This window comes from Melitaea cinxia, chromosome 10 (assembly GCF_905220565.1).
Source record: "Melitaea cinxia chromosome 10, ilMelCinx1.1, whole genome shotgun sequence".
NCBI lineage: Eukaryota > Metazoa > Arthropoda > Insecta > Lepidoptera > Nymphalidae > Melitaea > Melitaea cinxia.
In genome coordinates, this window is record NC_059403.1 from 9,715,619 (window position 1) to 9,735,638 (window position 20,020).

The 20,020-nt window shown below is 31.4% G+C and overlaps 1 protein-coding gene across 1 annotated transcript; it reads left to right on the forward strand.

The window, feature by feature from the left end:
* Positions 1-1,089: 1,089 nt before the first annotated feature.
* LOC123657261 (protein yellow-like) lies at positions 1,090-13,263 on the forward strand. The gene is made up of 4 exons (XM_045592834.1): positions 1,090-1,333; positions 8,357-8,543; positions 9,358-9,539; positions 12,173-13,263. The coding sequence occupies exons 1-4, from the start codon at positions 1,096-1,098 to the stop codon at positions 13,084-13,086; spliced, it is 1,521 nt and encodes a 506-aa protein (XP_045448790.1). The 5' UTR covers positions 1,090-1,095; the 3' UTR covers positions 13,087-13,263.
* The last annotated feature ends 6,757 nt before the right edge of the window (positions 13,264-20,020 follow it).

Here is a 20,020-nt window from a genome sequence, read left to right on the forward strand (position 1 = left end):
GTATAGGACTTTTTCTGCATCTAGGGAAAGGATTGAAGTTTAATATACGTAGACGATCAAAATTGGTCCCAACAGCTTAACGTGCTCTCCGAGAGATTGTGGGGAGACCTACACGGATAGATATCCAAACCGGAAACTAATATTTGTAAAAATACAAATATCCATTATTAAGTAGTTCAGTTAATAAGCAGATGATAATAATCATAGATGAAAGATATAAATTATGCATTTGAGTCTCCTATGATATTTATTACATTTATTTTTAACCGACTTCAAAAAAAGAGGAGGATACTCAATTCGACTATATACATTTTTTTATGTATGTTCGGGGATAACTTCGTCGTTAATGAACCCATTTCAATAATTCTTTTTTGTTGGAAAGGAGATATCCTAAGTGTAGTACCATGATAAGGAAATCAGGATCTGATAATGGAATCCCAAAGAAATCGAGGGAAATCCTCGAAAATCGTAGTGGCGACTAGTGTGTTTGTTAATTTTTTTCGTCTACTTACGTTGTATTACTTGTCGATGTAATTGAAGTCGGTTTTTTCGCTTGCAAGTAAACACAATTATCGACAGAACCCTCAAGTCCAGGTTATTTAAATCGTAGACTATTACAAGGATTTTAGATCAAGGCTTTATATAAAAATAAATGTGAATGTTACGAATGAAAGTAAAGTATCATTTCACATAAAAGTAAAAAGTAATATACGACCCTGATAATCATCGATACCACTTTCAATGTTAATTACCATATATTTTTTTACATTTATTTTTTCTAAATATAATTGTAATGTTTTATCTTGCATAAAATTACATAACCCAATGTTAACGTGAAGTTATATATACTTATGTTAATAGTAAAGAGCAGTATATTTTTTAATTCAAAGGCAAAGTGATCAGCCGTTTATGAAAGGGCGACCACCGCTTCTACAACAGACTGAGATTAGACCCGGTGGTGCACTTACGTTCACACGGATTGACGATGTAAGTCTGCACTCTACTATTAAATCGAACTACCGCATAGTGCACGAACATTTATCGTAAATCACGTAATACTGTTAGGTTAATGGCACCCACATTTTAATAGCAAAAATGGCCGTGTCACATCAGTGGTTCGTTGAGTGGTCGTCACCGTCAGTGGTTTTCGCCGATATAAATAACGGATTTAAAAATGTAAATCAGCAGTGGAACAACTACAATGACAATTATGGACACCAATTTAAAGTTCCCTCGTCTAGATCTATGAGAGAATATTACAGATCGCCAGCATATCCATCTAGATATGGAAAAACAAATGATTTGAGTTTTGTCGATAAAAAGAGAAATAATGGTAAGTTACAATTATACTTTATTTTTGAAAATAGGAGTTATATTTTTTTATTCCTTTCATTAAACATATAATGCAGATTTATAACATTTATCAAACAATTTAGTAAACAAAATATTTAGCAATTAGCTTAATTTAGCGATAGCTAGATATCGAGGCAAACCCTCAAAAATCTTAGTGACGGCTAGTGCGTTTGTTAATTTTTTCGTCTACTTACGTTGTATTACTTGTCGATGTAATTGAAGTCGGTTTTTTTCGTTTACACAATTATAATCAATGTGAAAAGAAATATAAAATTACAGTTTTAACTCACATTCAACAATTAGTATGTTATTCATGTATAAATATTCAATTGTACTGTATTCATATTTCATTGTAAATCACTGGTACGTTTGTTTATACAAGATTTTGTTTTGTCCAATTAATATGGAAATAATAGAAACAAGAAAAGGTAATCTGCCTATACTTAATCAAAATCAATAAAAACAGAGTGCCTCATATTAAACAGAGGTTATTTTTATTTGATTTGTTAACGACGGAAAATGTTTTAAAAATATATTAATTATTTTATAATATACTATGGCTGTGCCCGCGACTTCGTCCACGTGGAATTTAAAAACAAATGGTCAGCTCGTAGACTTACAAAATAAAAATATTTCTGAAATAAAAGTAGCCTCAGTTACTTAGCCGTTTCAGAAATTAGCTGGAACAAACAGACAGACAGACTGACAAAAATTGTAAAAAATATCATTTTGGTATATGTACCGTGTATACATCCATATACATTTAGTTAAAAAACGGTTATTTTTATATTACAAACAGACACTCCAATTTTATTTATTTGTATAGATTATAATTATACCTACCTGATAGAACACAATAGGTTAGGCCTTTTTGAAACTAACTTTTTCAAACTTCAGCCGATGAAACTTAAATCATTTTGTTTACAAATAGGTACATCCCTACTAATATTATAAATGTGAATGTAAGTTTATTTGTTAGGTACGCTTTCACGCGAAAACTACTTAACCGATCATCATGAAACTTTTATACATCTTCTTGGAGGTATTAGAGTAATATAGGATACTTTGTATTAAAAAAAAGTACAATGTGAGCGAAACCGCGAGTAAAAGCTAGTCTTATATTTAAAAAAAAAACAGAATCCTATTAAGTTATTTTATTAAAACAAACAAGAATATGATATTGAGCTTATCCACAGCCATTTGATTTCTTTGAAGCGTCTAGAATTGACGATAGCTATTCTTTAATGGGCTCTATTAATTACATTTATTTTTCTCGTTTTCACTCAAGAGAAGTGAAGCGTTTTTGAAAGTGACTCTTTCGCTGCGTTGACGTTACTTAAGCAAATGTTAAATCGATATAACATTGAAAACATTTAAATAACTAGACACTGTACGCAAACTTACTTTATGCGCTAATTTTGAATAGTTAGGTTAATATCTAAGTACCTTTGTAATATGCTAACAATATTTTCTAAGTAATAATTTAAAAACATTTTAATTTGGCACTAAAAATATTTTTAGTTTAATGAACACTCGCTATTATGTAGATTAGTCGGCAACGCTTACTAGTAATATAGCATAGGAGTATTTTTTTTTTGGAATTAAATTGCAAATTTTCATTATAATAATTGAAATAAGCCGTTACGACTTATGTAGGTGTCCGCAAAATAGTATAGAATAGTATACACATTATAGACATCACAAATTTCGTGACTCTGCTCATGCTCATGGTTTTAACAACATTATAAGCCGTTGGTGTAATGGGCAATGGTGAAAGTTAAGGCTATTAACACAATCGTTTTGCCACACACGGAAATATCGACCGAACAATTTCGATAAAATAACTGTGTTTGCTCGCAAACACTGTTATTTTACGAGTTTTGGTTTGAATGATAGACAATAATTATATTTAGTTTGTATATAGTTTAAAAAAATTATATAAATAATTTTTAATCTATATTAACATTTCTTTTTGTATCTTTTTAATTATTTTTACCATTTAGAATTTTAAAAAGCATTAATATTCAACTCTGTAAAAAGTAACAATAATCACACTCAATTATTTTATATATATATATATATATATATTAGGCTTTACACAAATGTTACTAAGTAATTATATGAATAAAATATATAACGAAACACTATTTTGCATTGCGTAGTAAATGAATTCTGAACGAAACAACGTGACTCAATGTCTACGCAAAATGTGGCACGTGCTCAAAAATTATTATTTGTTTTTGTTTTTGCCGTTGGTACACGTTTTAATTAATAAAAATTGTTTAATGTTTGTTCATTCATTTTCTCTGCAATGTTCAGTCTCAGCGTTAACTCACAACATTTTATTCTTTTTTTTTTAAAGATAAGTACAGCATTCTTATCAAGTAAATAAGTTTTTATATAAATAAAATAGAAAGCGCCAATGTGTACGTACGCACATAGCTCCCGAACGACTGAACCAAATTGGATGTTTCTTTTTGTTACAGTCAGGACAAAATTTGAATAAAAAAAAAAATAAAAAAAAGAAAAACGAAATATCCATTAATAAAATGGTGATACGAAGTTCGCCGGGTCAGTTAGTTTTATGTACCAATTCACAAACATTTTAAGTATCGTTAAGTACTAAAATAAAAAAAAAGGAAAAGTACAAATACATTTAAGTTACCGATAGTACATTTCGATTCGCTAGTAAAAATTGTTAAGAGTTTAAAGTTATTTATTCACATAAATATGCATTTTAATCACAATTAGTCATTTAAGAGCTTATTTTATAAAATACTAAAGGCCTAAGACGTACATTGGAAATATCTAACTTGTGAGAGTTAGGAAAAGTTGAAAAGAAATTAAAAAGACTTGACACTAGCGTCAGTTTAGGGTCCCGACGACATTCCTAAAGTTTTTCTCGTTCGACGTACTGCAGTAGTGTCTTTTCCGGTATATGCCATCTACAACATGTCTCTAACACAGGCATCCTGCCAGAAAAATAGAAGGAAGCCAGAATAGTTCCTATTCACAAAGGCGGTAGATGGGGTCTGCGGACAACTATCGCCCGATCTTGTTTTGTCGGCTATGTCAAAGGTCTTCGAATCTACCAACATCTTTTGACTTTGTCAAACCGTATCTCAATATACATCAGTATGGTTTTATATAAGGGAGACCAAAGAGTATATAAGAGGGAGAGACCTACGAATACAAATCTAACAACCTATGTTAAATAGTTCTAATCTTAGATAAAGGAGCGCAAGTAGACCCAATATATACATACTTTTCCCCAAATCAAGTTTGGAAGGCATTCTCAAATAACGATTTGTCTCAAACTTGTTTTCTAATCTTGCATTTCAGTCACAATAGTTTAAATATAATATTTTCATTATTTTTATTAAATTTTGATTGAAATTGTTTAATTAATATGGATTTGTATGTAATGTACCTACTTACAAGCTTTCTGTTTTTTTTTTCTCTGCAACTTTGAATTGTCGAGTGTTTGACGCCGATGACTTCGAATTAGCGCGTCGTTTCGTTACATGGCAATAGTATTTTCGTTCGAATTACCAAGTGTATAAAAATGTATAGATTTAGTTCGAAATATAAAGAGATTTTTTAGGGAACGTGACGACTTTGAATTATAGAGAGGTTCGAATTATCGCAGGTTTGAATCAACGAGAGTCGTATATATACACAAGCTAACCCCGCAATTTTTTTTTTCCATATATGTTATATATGTTTTTAAATCCCTCACCCCCCCCCCCCTCCTTATAACCTAGGGGTCAGTCCAGCCGTTTCGGAGGAGTATTGTATTGTAACTAACATTGTGACACGAAAATTTTATATATAAGATATATATATGTTGCAGTCAAAACTCTTAACCAGTCAAAAGCACTATTGACTAGCAAAATCAGTCAAAAGTACTTTTGACCGTTTGCTTTAGTCAATAATACTTTTGACTAAAATATCAGTTAAAAGTACTTTTGCCCAATGGAGCTGGTTAAAAGTACTTTTGACTAAATGATTCCGTCAAAAGTGGTTTTGACTGGTTGTATCAGTCAAAACTCTTAAAAAGTTAAAGTGGTCGATAAAAATAACGACAAACGCACATATAAACTTTTATATTACTCATTATTAGTGGAGAACGTGCTGATATTAGAACAAAAATGAGTGACTACGAAAAGAAAGAAGGCTTTTTGCAAAGAATTTAAGCGATGGAAGATGTGAAAGATAGTCATTTCAATGTGATGACAAAAGAAAAAAAGTTTGCAATGGATGTGGAAGACGCGAAATTTAATGAAAAGGAAACACCATTACAGTACAGTAGACTACAACGCTTTAACACATTGAAGTTTGTGGTATAAAAAAATTAGTTACAAACACAGAACCTATCAAATATTTTTGCCGGCTGAGGAAATCTACGACATTATTGATGCTGCTCATATTTCTATAGGGCATGGTGGTCGCGATAGACTTAAGAATGAAACGGCAAAAAAATACGCCAATGTTACAAAAGAAATGATTAATATATATTTATCAATGTGCGAAGTATGCCAAAGGAAGAAAAGCAAGAAAAGGATGGGTCAGGTTTAGAAAACAATCCTGCACACTGAAATGAGCCGCTGCCAAGTCGATCTGATTGACATGCAGTCGCAAGAAGATCGCGGGCATAAATTTATTATGGTTTATCAGGATCATTTGACTAAATTTATTCACATCTAACGAGTTAATAGTGCTTTTGACTGACGCTTTTTTGTAGTTAAAAATACTTTTGACGGAGAGCGTCAGTCAAAAGTATTTTTAACCGCGAATTTGCAGTCAAAAGTACTAACAACCAATAATTTTCAGTCAAAACCACTTTTGACCAACTTGTCCAGTCAAAAGTACTTTTGACTGATTTCGCTAGTCAATAGTACTTTTGACTGGTTAAGAGTTCTGACTGTAACATATATATTAGAAATGTATTTTGTTATTTTATTTTTCTTTAACTGTTTCCATATACCGTGCTGTGACAACTTGTAAATAAAGCGGGACTCATCATGTTCTTGTAAAACATGTTTGATAACTATCATCAGTGTATGTTTCGTAATTTGTTCTAAATAAATAAATAAACAAAAAGAACAAAAATGTTCTCACCTGAATTATATTAGATTTAATATTTACCTAACTAGCTGAAATATAATTTAAGAACCTATAATATTAGAGAGAGTTATTACTTAATCAGAGTGTTCTTTACAATAGGGTATTAATTTTCCGCTCACAGGTAAATTGACAAGAAAGAGTACCAGAATAAGACTGTCTTAAATTACATTCAGTGTAAAAAAAAACTGACACCAGCAAAATGTCGTCGCGCAACAGGGATTCGATTGAGAAAATTTAATCGCCTAAACCATGATTAATGAAATGCTATGGACAAAAGTAAAAAAAAAATCTTCGTTAATAGAAGAATGGAATGAATATTTGTTTGTTAATTAGAAATTCATTGCATCATTTTATTATATTGATTGATTTTATAGTTATAGTTACTTAATGTTTATTGTTATTAATTATGTAAAAGTTTTTAATAAATGTGTGACCGTTATATCATACTTTCATACATCTGTTTAATATAATGTACTAGCTAACCCGACAGACGTTGTCCTGCCTTGGAAAGTGTCAATCGGGAGCAGTTGAAATAATCGTTGGTTTTATGCAATATTTTTTTTTATTTTTTTAAATTCTCTTAAATTTTCTTAACTTTTCTTGATAAAACAAAACAAGTAAATCGTAAAAAGAAGTAATAATATTAGGATTTAACAGAAATACACATATATTGTATCTGTACAAATATTCCGGTCTGGTTGTTTGTCTTCTCCATTGGGCCTCGGAGAGCACATTCAGCAGTCGGTTCTGGTTATTATCATAGACGCCTGATAGCGATCGTTACTCCTAGTAGAGAATATACCCGCCAACCCGCTTTGGAGTAGCTGGGTGGATTTTTAGTATGATGGCAAAACTTTAGTCATTTTAATTATATTTTTTACAAAAATAATAAAAATGTACGTTTTTTATACTGACCGTTTACGGTTTATATAAAAAAATATAAAAACTAAAATTATTTCTTGTTTGTCAGTCTTTTTAAAATTTTAGAATTTAGCACAAACGAATATCTATTTTTAAATAACAAAAAAAAAATTAAGGTAATACTAAATACTACTACTAAAAAAATTAAAAAGATAATACTAGGGCATTTTGTAAGTGACGAAAATTATTATTTCTCATCAAAAATTTTCAACGTTAAATTAGTACAAAAATTACACAAGTTTTAAGTTTTAAATAGTGATTGACTCGAGTGTCGTGGCGACCTATTGGATTGTGAAGATTTAATGCTAGAAATAAAAAAAAAGGTATTATTGTGTATATCCTTTCGGCGCTGAAGAGAGCGTGTAATCAGTCACAAAGAAAAAGGGCATCAGATATTAATAGTATATGCGCCCTAAATGTTTCTGATAATGGAAAAATATGTATCTGCCGGTTTGCGCGGTGGGTAAAAATAGATTTTTTTAAGCCGTCAGATTAAGGAATTTCTCCACATCATTGTCAAATGTAGGGTCAGTGCGACGAGAACATCAAAATGAAGCGACTGTATAACATAAAATAATCTGACACGCTCGAGTTTTCTAAAAATCGACTTTTTGCTAAAATGATCGGTTACCTTAGACTTTCGATACTACCTAGTTTCGACAATAATTAATTTTAATTATAAGTTAAGATATTGTTAAGGTTCTGTTATCAAAGACTATACGTCTATAATAATACACAAAAAGTATGTATGCGTGTGAGTTACAAATACATGGTAGCGTGTGTAATGTTTTTTGTATTGATTTAATGTATTTTTCATGAATAACTAAAAAAAATAGCATTCTGCACTCCTTCTCTATATAAACTATAAATGTGCGAAATTTCATGCTCCTGCGTCTGCACAATTTTCGTAAAAAGGGGTTCAAAGAAGAAGAGAAAATTGAAAGGTAATTTTTAATATTCATCGTTTCAGATAAAATGCGAGCAGAGAGTATGGCTTTATGGCTAACGATGCTAGGAGTAACACGGCTTCAGTCGATATCATCGGACACTGAGACTCCACCCTTCAACACTCTGTACAAATGGAAGCAAGTAGACTTTGAATTTCCGTCCGACAGACACAGACGTTACGCTATCGCGAATGGGTAAATATTATCTAACCTGGCGACTTTGTACCGTCTTATTTTTTTCGTGAATATAATAATTATATATATCGAAATAACATATACATAGCCTATATTTTAAAGTTGGACAAAGTTACATATATCATACAAAATCTGTGCAAATTTTCATTAAAATAAGTCCAGTAGTTTCCAGTCCGGAGGTTCAATTCTCAGCACTTCAGGTTTAGAGATCACATAAAATAAATTAAATAAAAAATGAACACACAACCATGTAGCAGACACTGGGGTAGTAACAAATACCAATTAACAAGTACCATTTGTACCAGTTGCGCCAATGGGCTAGTCAATTATATATTAGCGTGTTAACTTAATAAATTTGTGAATGGAGAGACTTCAAAGTAATTATTTTATGTTATACAAATAACAGAGAGTTAAAATATAGAAAGATCAATAACATTAAATACATACAAACTGAAGAATCAACCCATAATATGTGATTCATGTGACAACAGTCTAGAAAATACACGAAAATCACAAACGCCCAGACTGCGACATCTGTATGGCTAGAGCTGTAACAACTACTAAGACGTCGTTAATAACCATTGAATAAAACTTGATTCTAATCTCTTTAATTGATTGATCCCACTTGTAACATCCCGTAGCTGGACAAAGGGCTCTTTCTCCGGAACGTCTTGGTGTATTTTTTTTTTTTTTGTTTTATCCACAAGTAACGATCACCAAGATAAGTTAGTTTGAGAAATGAAACATCACAATTATCATGCAGTAATAATTAACAAATACTTGATACTTGATATTCTATTATACTATTTTTCAGGGATTTCATTCCAGAGAACGTCTTACCGCTAGGCCTAGAGATATGGGGCTCTCGGATATGGGTGACGATACCAAGCTGGCGAAAGGGAGTTCCGGCCACACTGGCTACTGTTTCCCGCTACGGTGGAGTGACGTCGCCACGTCTAAAGCCTTATCCAGATTGGAGTTTCCACAGAGCGTTTAGTACGTATTCATTTTATGAAAATTTATTAAAGTATATATTTTTAACTCCATTGTTAATTATCATCACTTATTATTTATGGATTAAAAATCACTTTTTCGTTCTATATATTTTGCAATAAAAAATTTACAGGCGTTTCAATATTTATTATCGAATAACGCCCAAAGACGATAAGCACCGACGATTACGAGTTTGATTACCGCTCGGGGCGGATATTCATTTTTATACTGTACAATTTGTACAAATATTTGTTTTCGGTCCAGTTAGACGTCTTTGTAGGTATCCTCTGCTGTCGAACCTAGTTGTTATCATAATGGTCTAAATATGTTACTCATAGTAATAAATAGAGGTAGATTAAGCTCCAACCCTATTCGTAATGCGAAAGGGTATGTGTATAAGCAAGATAAAGAAGGTTAAAAACTAAAACCCGAATACAACGAAAAATTTGAGTACATCACTTTTTCCTTTAGGGACGCCGCGTTCAATATAATGTGACACCTTATAGCCTATAACTAGCGAACAATTAAGACACTTCCAATGATACCTCATTCGTCTAAATATGACAAGTAGTTTGGGAGATATGAGGGAACAGAAAAACACATACATATATAGACTACTAAAATTATAACCCTGCTTTTGGCTTGCCGTAGTCGGACAAAAAAAAGTGTTACAAAACGGGTCATTAAACGCGAGCGAAATCTCGTGGGCTTAATTTTATTGTCAAGGTTTTTTGTTTTCTATGATTTAAAAAAGATCTAATACTATTAAACGAACAATTCTTGTATATAATTATATAATCTGAATCTCGGAAACGGCTCCAACGATTTCCATGAAATTTAGTATGCAGGGGATTTCGGGGGCAATAAATCGATATAACTAGGATTCGTTTTTAGAAAATGGCATTTTATCTCTGTTTTTAGGCAATGAAAAAATGGCTAGAATATCGTTAGAATACGAATGTAAATTTCGCAATTGTCAATAAAGTTGTAATAGTTCAGATAGGAAATCGGCCGGTCGGGATCGACTGAGAAGACCACGGTTCAAATTCCCATGTCTCTAGACTTTTTCCTTTTTTCTAATTGCACTCATGATTTCTTATTTAAATAACGAGTTCATATTTTTTTCTTATTATGTCGGTTAAATCGGAAAATATTATTCATATTTTATCAATGCGTAATTCATATTTAAATATGATTTCCAAAAAACATAATTGACTAAAAATGGTAGATTCATGACGTGTCATAAGAGCCACAGGTTGGCCTACATGAAATAAATAATTTTGAATTTGAATTTGAATTTGAAATACCGAACTAAGCTCGGTGACCCAGGTACTATTTTATTAACTACCGCAAATGTCTAAGGCTAGCAGAAAAATGCTACTCACCTTGGCACAAGATCTCACCATATATATTATAGTAGAAGCAAATTTGAATGTGGACTAATAGACACCACTAATTACAAACATAGTGCCAAATTCTAAATGTTAGAAAAACAATAAAGATTACGAAAAGGCTGCCTACCATACATTGTTTACTATTTTTTGTTTTTTTTTTTTGTTTTTCTTTCTTCGTTTTTTTATATGATGTTATGACTTAAAACTATCGTCCGTAAACCGACTTTACGGACAACCAATTTTTTAAAAGTTGTAAAGTTTTTTTAGGGTACCGTACCCATAGGGTAAAACGGGATCCTATTTCTAAGAATCCGCTGTCCGTCCGTCCGTTTGTTAGACAGTTGGAATTTTCACAGATGATGCATTTCTGTTGCCGTTACAACAAAAAATACTTGAAAAAAAAAACAGAATAATACATATATGTAAGGGGTCTCCCATACAACAAACGTAATTCTTTTGCCATTTTTACAGATAATAGTTCGGAACCTTTCGTACGCTCTTGTACGACTCGCATTTGGCCGGTTTTTTAAATACACTTTTATTTGTGCACTATTTTATTTTTTACAAAAAATACAATCATATTGCCCCAATTCTCACTTACCGCGCTCATACTCGTATCATACAAAAACCAGCAAGCGCGAGTCGGTATCGCACATCGAGGGTTCAGTACAAACAAAATTATTAAAAATATTTTTATTATATGATATAACAAAAAATTTATATTTTCCGCAATTTTTCCTTTATCTGTGCTATATGACGACGTTGCTTCGTAAAAAATTTCAAGATATTGAGTTTAAGGAAGTACCCTGTAGTGTTTAATTCCCTTGCGAGTGTCGAAAATATGTAGCATTAAAGGCTGTATCTTTTGATTGCATTGGCTTAGAAGTTTAATTTTTTTCACAGCTCCAAGGGACAGCAGACTTGAGTGTTTGATATAAATTTCAGCTTGATAGCTATATGCGTTCTTGGGAAAAAGGGTCTTGACAGATAGACGGACAACAAAGTGATCCTATAAGGGTTCCATTTTTTCCTTTTGAGGTACGGAACCCTAAAAATGTATGGAAACGTGACTTAAGATGAAAATATTTTCTTAATTCATTTATGATTTTTTTTTTTGCTTTGACATTTAGCGTTATGCATAAATTTGTTTAAAACGGATCAAGGTATATAGATACACAAGAAGGAAAAAAAAACGTGTATAAAATTATTTATATAATAAATAAATTTCTTTAATTGTTTCAGATAAAAATAGTAGTTGCACTGGCTTGACATCAGTGTTCCGATTGAATGTTGATCATTGTGGTAGATTGTGGGTGCTGGATTCTGGACAGATAGATTCTCAAGATAGTCCTAAACAAATTTGTCCACCAAGTATTATAGTATTCGATTTGAAAACTGACACACCTATATCAAGATACGTTATTCCTAAGCAATACGTTCTCCAAGATTCATTGTATGCAAACATAGTTTTGGATACAAGGAGAGAAGACTGCTCTGATCTTCATGCTTACATATCAGACACATGGCGGTTTGGTTTACTAGTATTCCGAGAAAGTGACGAGAGTTTTTGGAAGTTCTCACATCATTTTTTCTATCCCGACCCATTGGCGTCTAACTTTACTCTGCATGGTCTAAACTTCCAATGGACGGACGGAATATTCGGTCTTGCACTCTCACCTGTCGATAAATATGAACAAAGAACTTTATATTTCCACTCTATGTCAAGTTACAGAGAATTTTATGTGGACACATCAGTTCTCCGTGATTCCTTTCGTGTGAACAACAGCGCAAACGATTTTAAATTATTGGGCGAAAGTAGAGGACTATTCGGCCAATCTTCTGCGTCTGCTATTGACAAACGTGGCGTGATGTTTTACGGTTTAGTGACAAAAGACTCTGTTGGGTGTTGGGATTCAAGAAAGCCGTATCGAAAACAAAACCTAGGCGTCATAGCGAGGAATAAAGAGACGTTAATATTTCCAAACGACATAAAAGTTGATCAAGAGGAACGACAAAACGTCTGGGTAATTTCTAATCGATTACCAGAGTTTCAATTAAAAGTTTTAGATCCAAACAATTACAACTATCGTATATTATACGCAGATACGATCGATGCAGTGCGAGAAACAGTTTGTGATCCCAATATTGTATATTAAGGTATTTAAATAAGTCATTGGGGAGAAATGTGAATATAATAAAATGTACCTGTATCATTTATTTTAAGGCAGACCACAAAATTTATAAAACTAGTCGTAATCTATTCATTACAATACATGTATATACAGCAACATAAGAAAACAAAACATTAAGCTAAATACAAAATGTAAACAGTTCTAATTCTTTTTTTTATTACCCTACATTTAAATGTCTCCATTTTAATTACAAAAACTTAAATATTTTTTTTTCAGAAAAATAACAATTATAATAAATCCAAGGCTGCAACGATTCGTAAATATGTTATTGCCACTATAAAAACACAGGAGGATTAACACTCATAACATTTTTTAAATCAAAAGTTCAATACCAAATCAAAATTAAAAATGTCTTTACTCAAGTTGGCTTCAAAAGCACTTTTGAATGATCATTATATAAACTAACATTATGAAACTGACACCTATTCGGAATGTAGATTCTACAGAGAAGAATCAGTAAGAATTATTTCTCTATATATATTGACCATCTCTCTTTATCTATCTACCTGTAATGATAATCGTCTGACTAAAACCAATCAATATTCATACCCAAGTCATAAAAATTAAGTAATTCAGGGCAATGAAATATTTAAGTAAGAATTGTATGTAATGAGAATGACGACGCGTTGGCGCAGCGGTCAAAGCACTGGTTTGTGGCTGGGTGTCTGGGTGTTTGTGCAGTCCTTGTGGGTTTCCCCATCGTACCTCGGAGAGCACGTAAAGCTGTCGGTCCCGGTTGTTATCATGTACACCTTAGTAGAGAATATATCTGCCAACCCGCATTGGAGCAGCGTGGTGAATTAAGCTCTGATCCTTCTCCTATATAGAGAAAACGCGGAAAGAAGCCTGTGCCTGTTTAAATATAAGTGCAATTCTATGTATATAACTTTTTTCCTAATTAATATTGTCAATTATTTTATTGTCTAAACTATATTACATAATATTATAAATTAATTAAGGTTTACGTTTGATCTATTTTACTCTTTGACTCTTTGTTCTTTAATTGAAAGTCAAGAAAAAGAACAAGAATCAAAGAATCTACTTCTTCTTTATATTCAAGCAAATTCGAATCTTGACTAATGAATATTTGATTAAAATCTTTTACATACACATTATTCACAAAAGGCTTATAGTAGTTTTTCACATTTGATAGTTAATTAATTCATTGTACAATTCAATTGTGGGGCAATGTCTCCTATTGCGTCTAATTGTTTAGTTCTTCGTGATTTACTTAAAAAATACTAAACGTATAAATAACATTAAAGAAGTAGGTTTAGGTAGATAATTTGTTTTAGTTATATATATTGATTCATACTTCTATAGTGGTATTTTTTTTTAATTTCTGAAGAAATAAAGCCACCTGCGAACTTTCATCGAAAACGCTCTTTGATCTCTTTGAGATATAACAAATTAAGTATGGCGGAATATTTTTTTATAGAACCACAAAAAAGACCGCCATTAATATAACTATCTTCATAGTAGAGGAGAGGTCATATGAAAGGGACACGTATTGAAAGGAACAATTCGAATTACCCGCAAAATAATCTCGAATCAACACCATATTTAATGTTAGCTGCACTGATGCATATCCTTCCACTCTTTTATCAATTCAAAGATAGCTGCGCTGAGCTCACAATTTTTTGAATTATAATAAATACTAGTGGTCGCTCAGTGGTCGAAATCCGACCATAAATAATTGAAATTATAAGTTTGAACATTATTAAGGATCTGGTGTCGAAGACTATACTTCTATAATAATAAACAAAAGAGTATATATGCGTATATGTCAAATACATGGTAGTGTATGCAACGATCTTTTTTTTTGATAATGTATTCATTATGCATTATTTAAAAAAATATTATCATTCTGCACTTCACCTTTTCTATATAAACTATAAGTGTACGAAATGTCATATTCCTCCGCCTCGCAATTTTCATAAAAATGGGTACAAAGTTTTTAGTTCACGTATTAATATATAGATTAAGATTTGATTTCTTTCATAAAGTGTTATTTAGTGTGATATTACATGTTTTCCCGTTCAAAAATGGATGCGTCCCTTTCAATAATGCATATTTATGAAAGGGACAAAATGCACATTTTTTAATGCTTTAAATGGGTATGAAAGAATTGATAAAGATAAATGACAACCTTATTTTTGTTAGTTATATTAGGAAGATTTTTTTATAATGTCCTACCAGTTTAAAAAAGTGTCGCGTTTATTTTCTATAACATGTAGAAAAAAATATCCCTTTATTTATCCGGCTGGGTCTTGTCCACTCTCTTGTATACTTTTGGAATACTCAGATGGATTTAGGTCGGACTTGACGCCCTGCACCGAAGAGTTCGCACAATTATGACGCACCATCGCAATCGCGCGCTTCACCCAAGTCATCGCTCATGTTTTCATAAATAATTTTAATGCACTCTATTTTCTTTTCATTACATTTTAAGATATTCTGACCTTGTGTTTATAAAAGTAAACGTAGATACAAACGAAATATATGTATGACACAACAAAACAACCGATATTAATGACTTAATGCTACTCATATTCCGACAACAAATATATTAAATAGTAATATGAAACTATAATAATTTGATTGAAATTTATACCCTTGCATTCATGAATAAAATCCGAGGATAAACTGGTTTGTGTATTGCTCTACATACATCCTTACATAAGTATCAAGGCGTCTGCGAATTGGCCGAGCGTTTTCATTTATTTGTACACAGTAGTAAAGACGTGACGCGTTTACCTGTCCAAAAAATATTTACGGCTTGCATACTAAATCAAGGTAAGTTTTTTCTTTTTATCTATATAGGATCTTTGTAAATTATTTAAAATAAGTTTAGTGCAAGAAAAAATCTCATACGCGATATTACTAATAAATTACTTTTAACTTTTGGAAACTTGGAATTATTAAATACTTTTTACCTTGTTTTAATATAATGGGTAAATAACTTAATACGCATAACAAACAAGGTCTTAGGAATTCCGATAGTAGCTTAAGCAACTTTTTGACACCATGTATTTCAATGATTTCGTCTCTGACAAAAACATTAAAGTATACATTCGCACAGTAAACTTTTGTTTAGTAACATAAAGTTGTGCCTACCGCCAACCAATTCATAATATTTATTTTTATAACCTCAAAAATAACATCTGTTTATACAACTTTTTTTTTTAATTAAGAACTTTATTTCTAAATTACATTTACTGAAGGTATATAAAATACAAAGCAATTTATGTATTCTAAAGCATTTTTAAACGTCATTTAAAAAAAATTAAATTTTTAAGCCTCTGAGTAAGTAATGTTTACTTGAGATACAAACGAGTTTAAAACTTAGATATAATAGGTATACCTATAGGTTGTCTCGAAAAGATCGCGCTTTTTCGCCGACTTCCAAAAAAAGGAGGAGGCTCTCAATTTGATTGTATTTTTTAATGTATGATTATCAAATAATGCGTATTTACCTTACCATTTTTGCGCTGACCTACGTTATTTTATACCGCATAACTTTTCACTGGGTGTACCGAATTTGATGATTTTTATTATAAACAAAAATCTGATGCTACTGATCTGATGCTAGTAATCTTTGATAAGGCGTATTTACTTGACTATTTTTTCGTGTACCTACGTTTTGTTAATTGTCGATGTAGGTACTCGTAATTGAAGTCGGTTTTTTAACCGACTTCAAAAACGGAGGAGGTTACTCAGTTCGACCATAGGTATATATATTTTTATGTTCGGGGATAACTTTATTGTTTATGAACCGATTTTGATAATTCTTTTTTAACCGACTTCCAAAAAAGGAGGAGGTTCTCAATTCGACTGTATTTTTTTTTTTTATGTATGTTACATCAGAACTTTTGACCGGGTAGACCGATTTCGACAAATTTTGTTTTGATCGAAAGGTGGTGTGTGCCAATTGGTCCCATTTAAATTTATTTGAGATGTAACAACTACTTTTCGAGTTATATCTAATAATGCGTTTTTACTTGACGCTTTTTTCGTCGACCTACGTTGTATTATACCGCATAACTTTCTACTGGATGTACCGATTTTGATAATTCTTTTTTTGTTGGAAAGGAGATATCCCTAGTTTGGTACCATGATAAGGAAACCAGGATCTGATGATGGAATCTCAGAGAAATCGAGGGAAACTCTCGAAAATCTGCAATAACTTTTTACTGGGTGTACCGATTTTGATAATTCTTTTTTTTGGAAAGAGAATATCCCTAGTTTGGTACGATGATAAGGAAACCAGGATCTGATGATAGGATCCCAGAGAAATCGAGGGAAACTCTCGAAAATCCGCAATAACTTTTTACTGGGTGTACCGATTTTGATAATATTTAATTTAATCGACAGCTGATGTTTATCATGTGATCACATATAAATTTTATCGAGATCTGATAACTATTTTTTAAGTAATCTTTGATAACGCGTAGTTACTTGACTATTTTTTCGTCGATCTACGTTGTATTACTCGTCGATGTAATTGAAGTCGGTTTTTTTTCGTTTGCGAGCAAACACAATTATTGTTGGAAAGGAGATATCCCAAGGGTAAGTACCATGATAAGAAAACCAGGATCTGATGATGGAATCCTAGAAAATTCGAGGGGAACCCTGGAAAATCGTAGTGACGACTAGTGCATTTAATTTTTTTCGTCTACTTACGTTGTATAACTTGTCGATGTAATTGGAGTCGGTTTTTTTCGTTTGCTAGCAAACACAATTATTTCGTTTGCGAGCAAACACAATTACGCCGATATATAATTTTAGCAAATTTTGAAAAAAAAAATTATTTCAATGTGTAATATTTTTGTATTCGTATATTAATTAATAATGATAATAAGGAGGTACATAATTTTACACGAACCACTAGTACCTCCTCTTATTAATTTAATACACCGTGCTGAGGATCAAAAAAATATGATTAAAATTAGTAAAAGTTAGAAACATCAACGTAATACATACAGCTCAGCCAAGTTACGTTAAGTTTCATAAATTAGCAATAGCATTTTCAACCGATTTCAAAAATTTTTAGCAGGTTATAATAAAATAATTTAATGTTGCTTCACAATACTTTTATAGTATTTTTGATTTAATATCAGTGAAGTTAAAATGTTAATATATGTATATAAAACAGTCGGGTTTGTTCGAACACTTATAAGTCATCTGTACTGAATTTCATGGTTTTTGTCCGTCCCGAATAGCAGAATAACTATTAAAAATATTGGGAAATTGAAGAAAAAATATGAGATAGGAAAAACAGTATGCTTTAGACCACATGACTAAAGTAAAACTTTTTTTGTTACCACAACAGTAATATACGAAACGTAACTCTCTCTCTTTCTATCTTCACTAACTCATCTCCCTTTTAACTTCCGTTCGCCTCGCCCGATCACATTTTTCGTAACGCTCTCGTCACGCAAAAGCTTAACTTCAAAAAAAATAATTCCAAAACAAATTGTTCATGTGTATGGTACGGTGGTTTATGGTAACAAATATTTATGTTGTAAAATGGCATGGGCAAATAAGAGCCCGTGGATATTGTTTATATAATAATAATAAAAAACTGTCAAAACAACAAGATAGATCCTCAATATTCGGTTAGTGGACTATTTATAATTTTTAAAATGCAGAATAATGTCAGTAATGAAAAACTATTGACATTTATTTATGCGTGCTTGCAGAAATTTATTTTGTGTAAACAGCTTTCTTCCATATACTAATGATGCATTTTTTAACCACGAAAAAGATATAAACATTTAACATTAATTATCATCAAACATCATAGAGGTATTTCGGTTATTAGATATGAATATATGTATCTAATATTATAAAACTGAATCGTTTGAATCTTCGTATTTTGCAATCAAATACTAAAGAACTACTGGTTCTAGTGAATATGTTAGTGAAAAATATCGTTAGAATACGAAGGTAAATTTCGCATTTGTCAATTTAGTTGCAATAGCTCGGTGGGAAATCGGCCGGTCGGGATCAACCGAGAAGATCATAGTCCAAATCCCCATGTCTCTGATCAATTATTTTTCCTTTTTTTTCTAATTGCACTTGTAATTTTTTATTTAAATAGGCTGTTCTTATTTTTTATTTTTATGTCGGTAAAATCGACAAATATTATTCATATTTTATCATTGTTATTTTTTCATTATTTTTGATTTTTGATTTTTTATATTTATTTATATTTTTTCTTATTGTCGGTAAAAAACATTATTCATATTTTATAAATATGTAATTCGCATTTAAATATGATTTTCAAAAAAAAAACACATTTTGTTAGAGCGCCTATCAGTTTTTGAGAAGCAATTACTCTCAATCTTGTAATTGTGTATTGTGTATCAATTTTTAATTTATCGCTATTTTTAATAATTGTGTTTGCAGGCAAACGAAAAAAATCGACTTCAATTGTATCGACAAGTAAAAGACTTCATCCGACAGTGAATCATTTTAACTCTCTCTTCTACTACTAATGCTTCACGATTTACTAAAAACCGAGCTGAGATCGGTCACCCAGCTACTGAATATTAGTTGATGTTCACAAATTGTAGTCGAGAGTCCTTATAGATTAAATGACAAATCCAAGCCTCTACACAACGTTACCATTTTTTTTCTAGGTCTCTTACCCTTTAGTACTGCAGCGCCCACAAGACACAAGCGTTATCGCCCACTTTGGAAAACACTGATCTACATCATGACACTATTATAAGACAACCACATTGCATAAATTATTTACATATCTACGAAAGAAATTGCAAAATAACATGTATTATATAATTTGAATAAAATATATTTTATAAAGTGTATCAGTCTTATATAACATTAAAGCTATTACAATATATTTTTATTCGCAATATTATATTTACGTTTC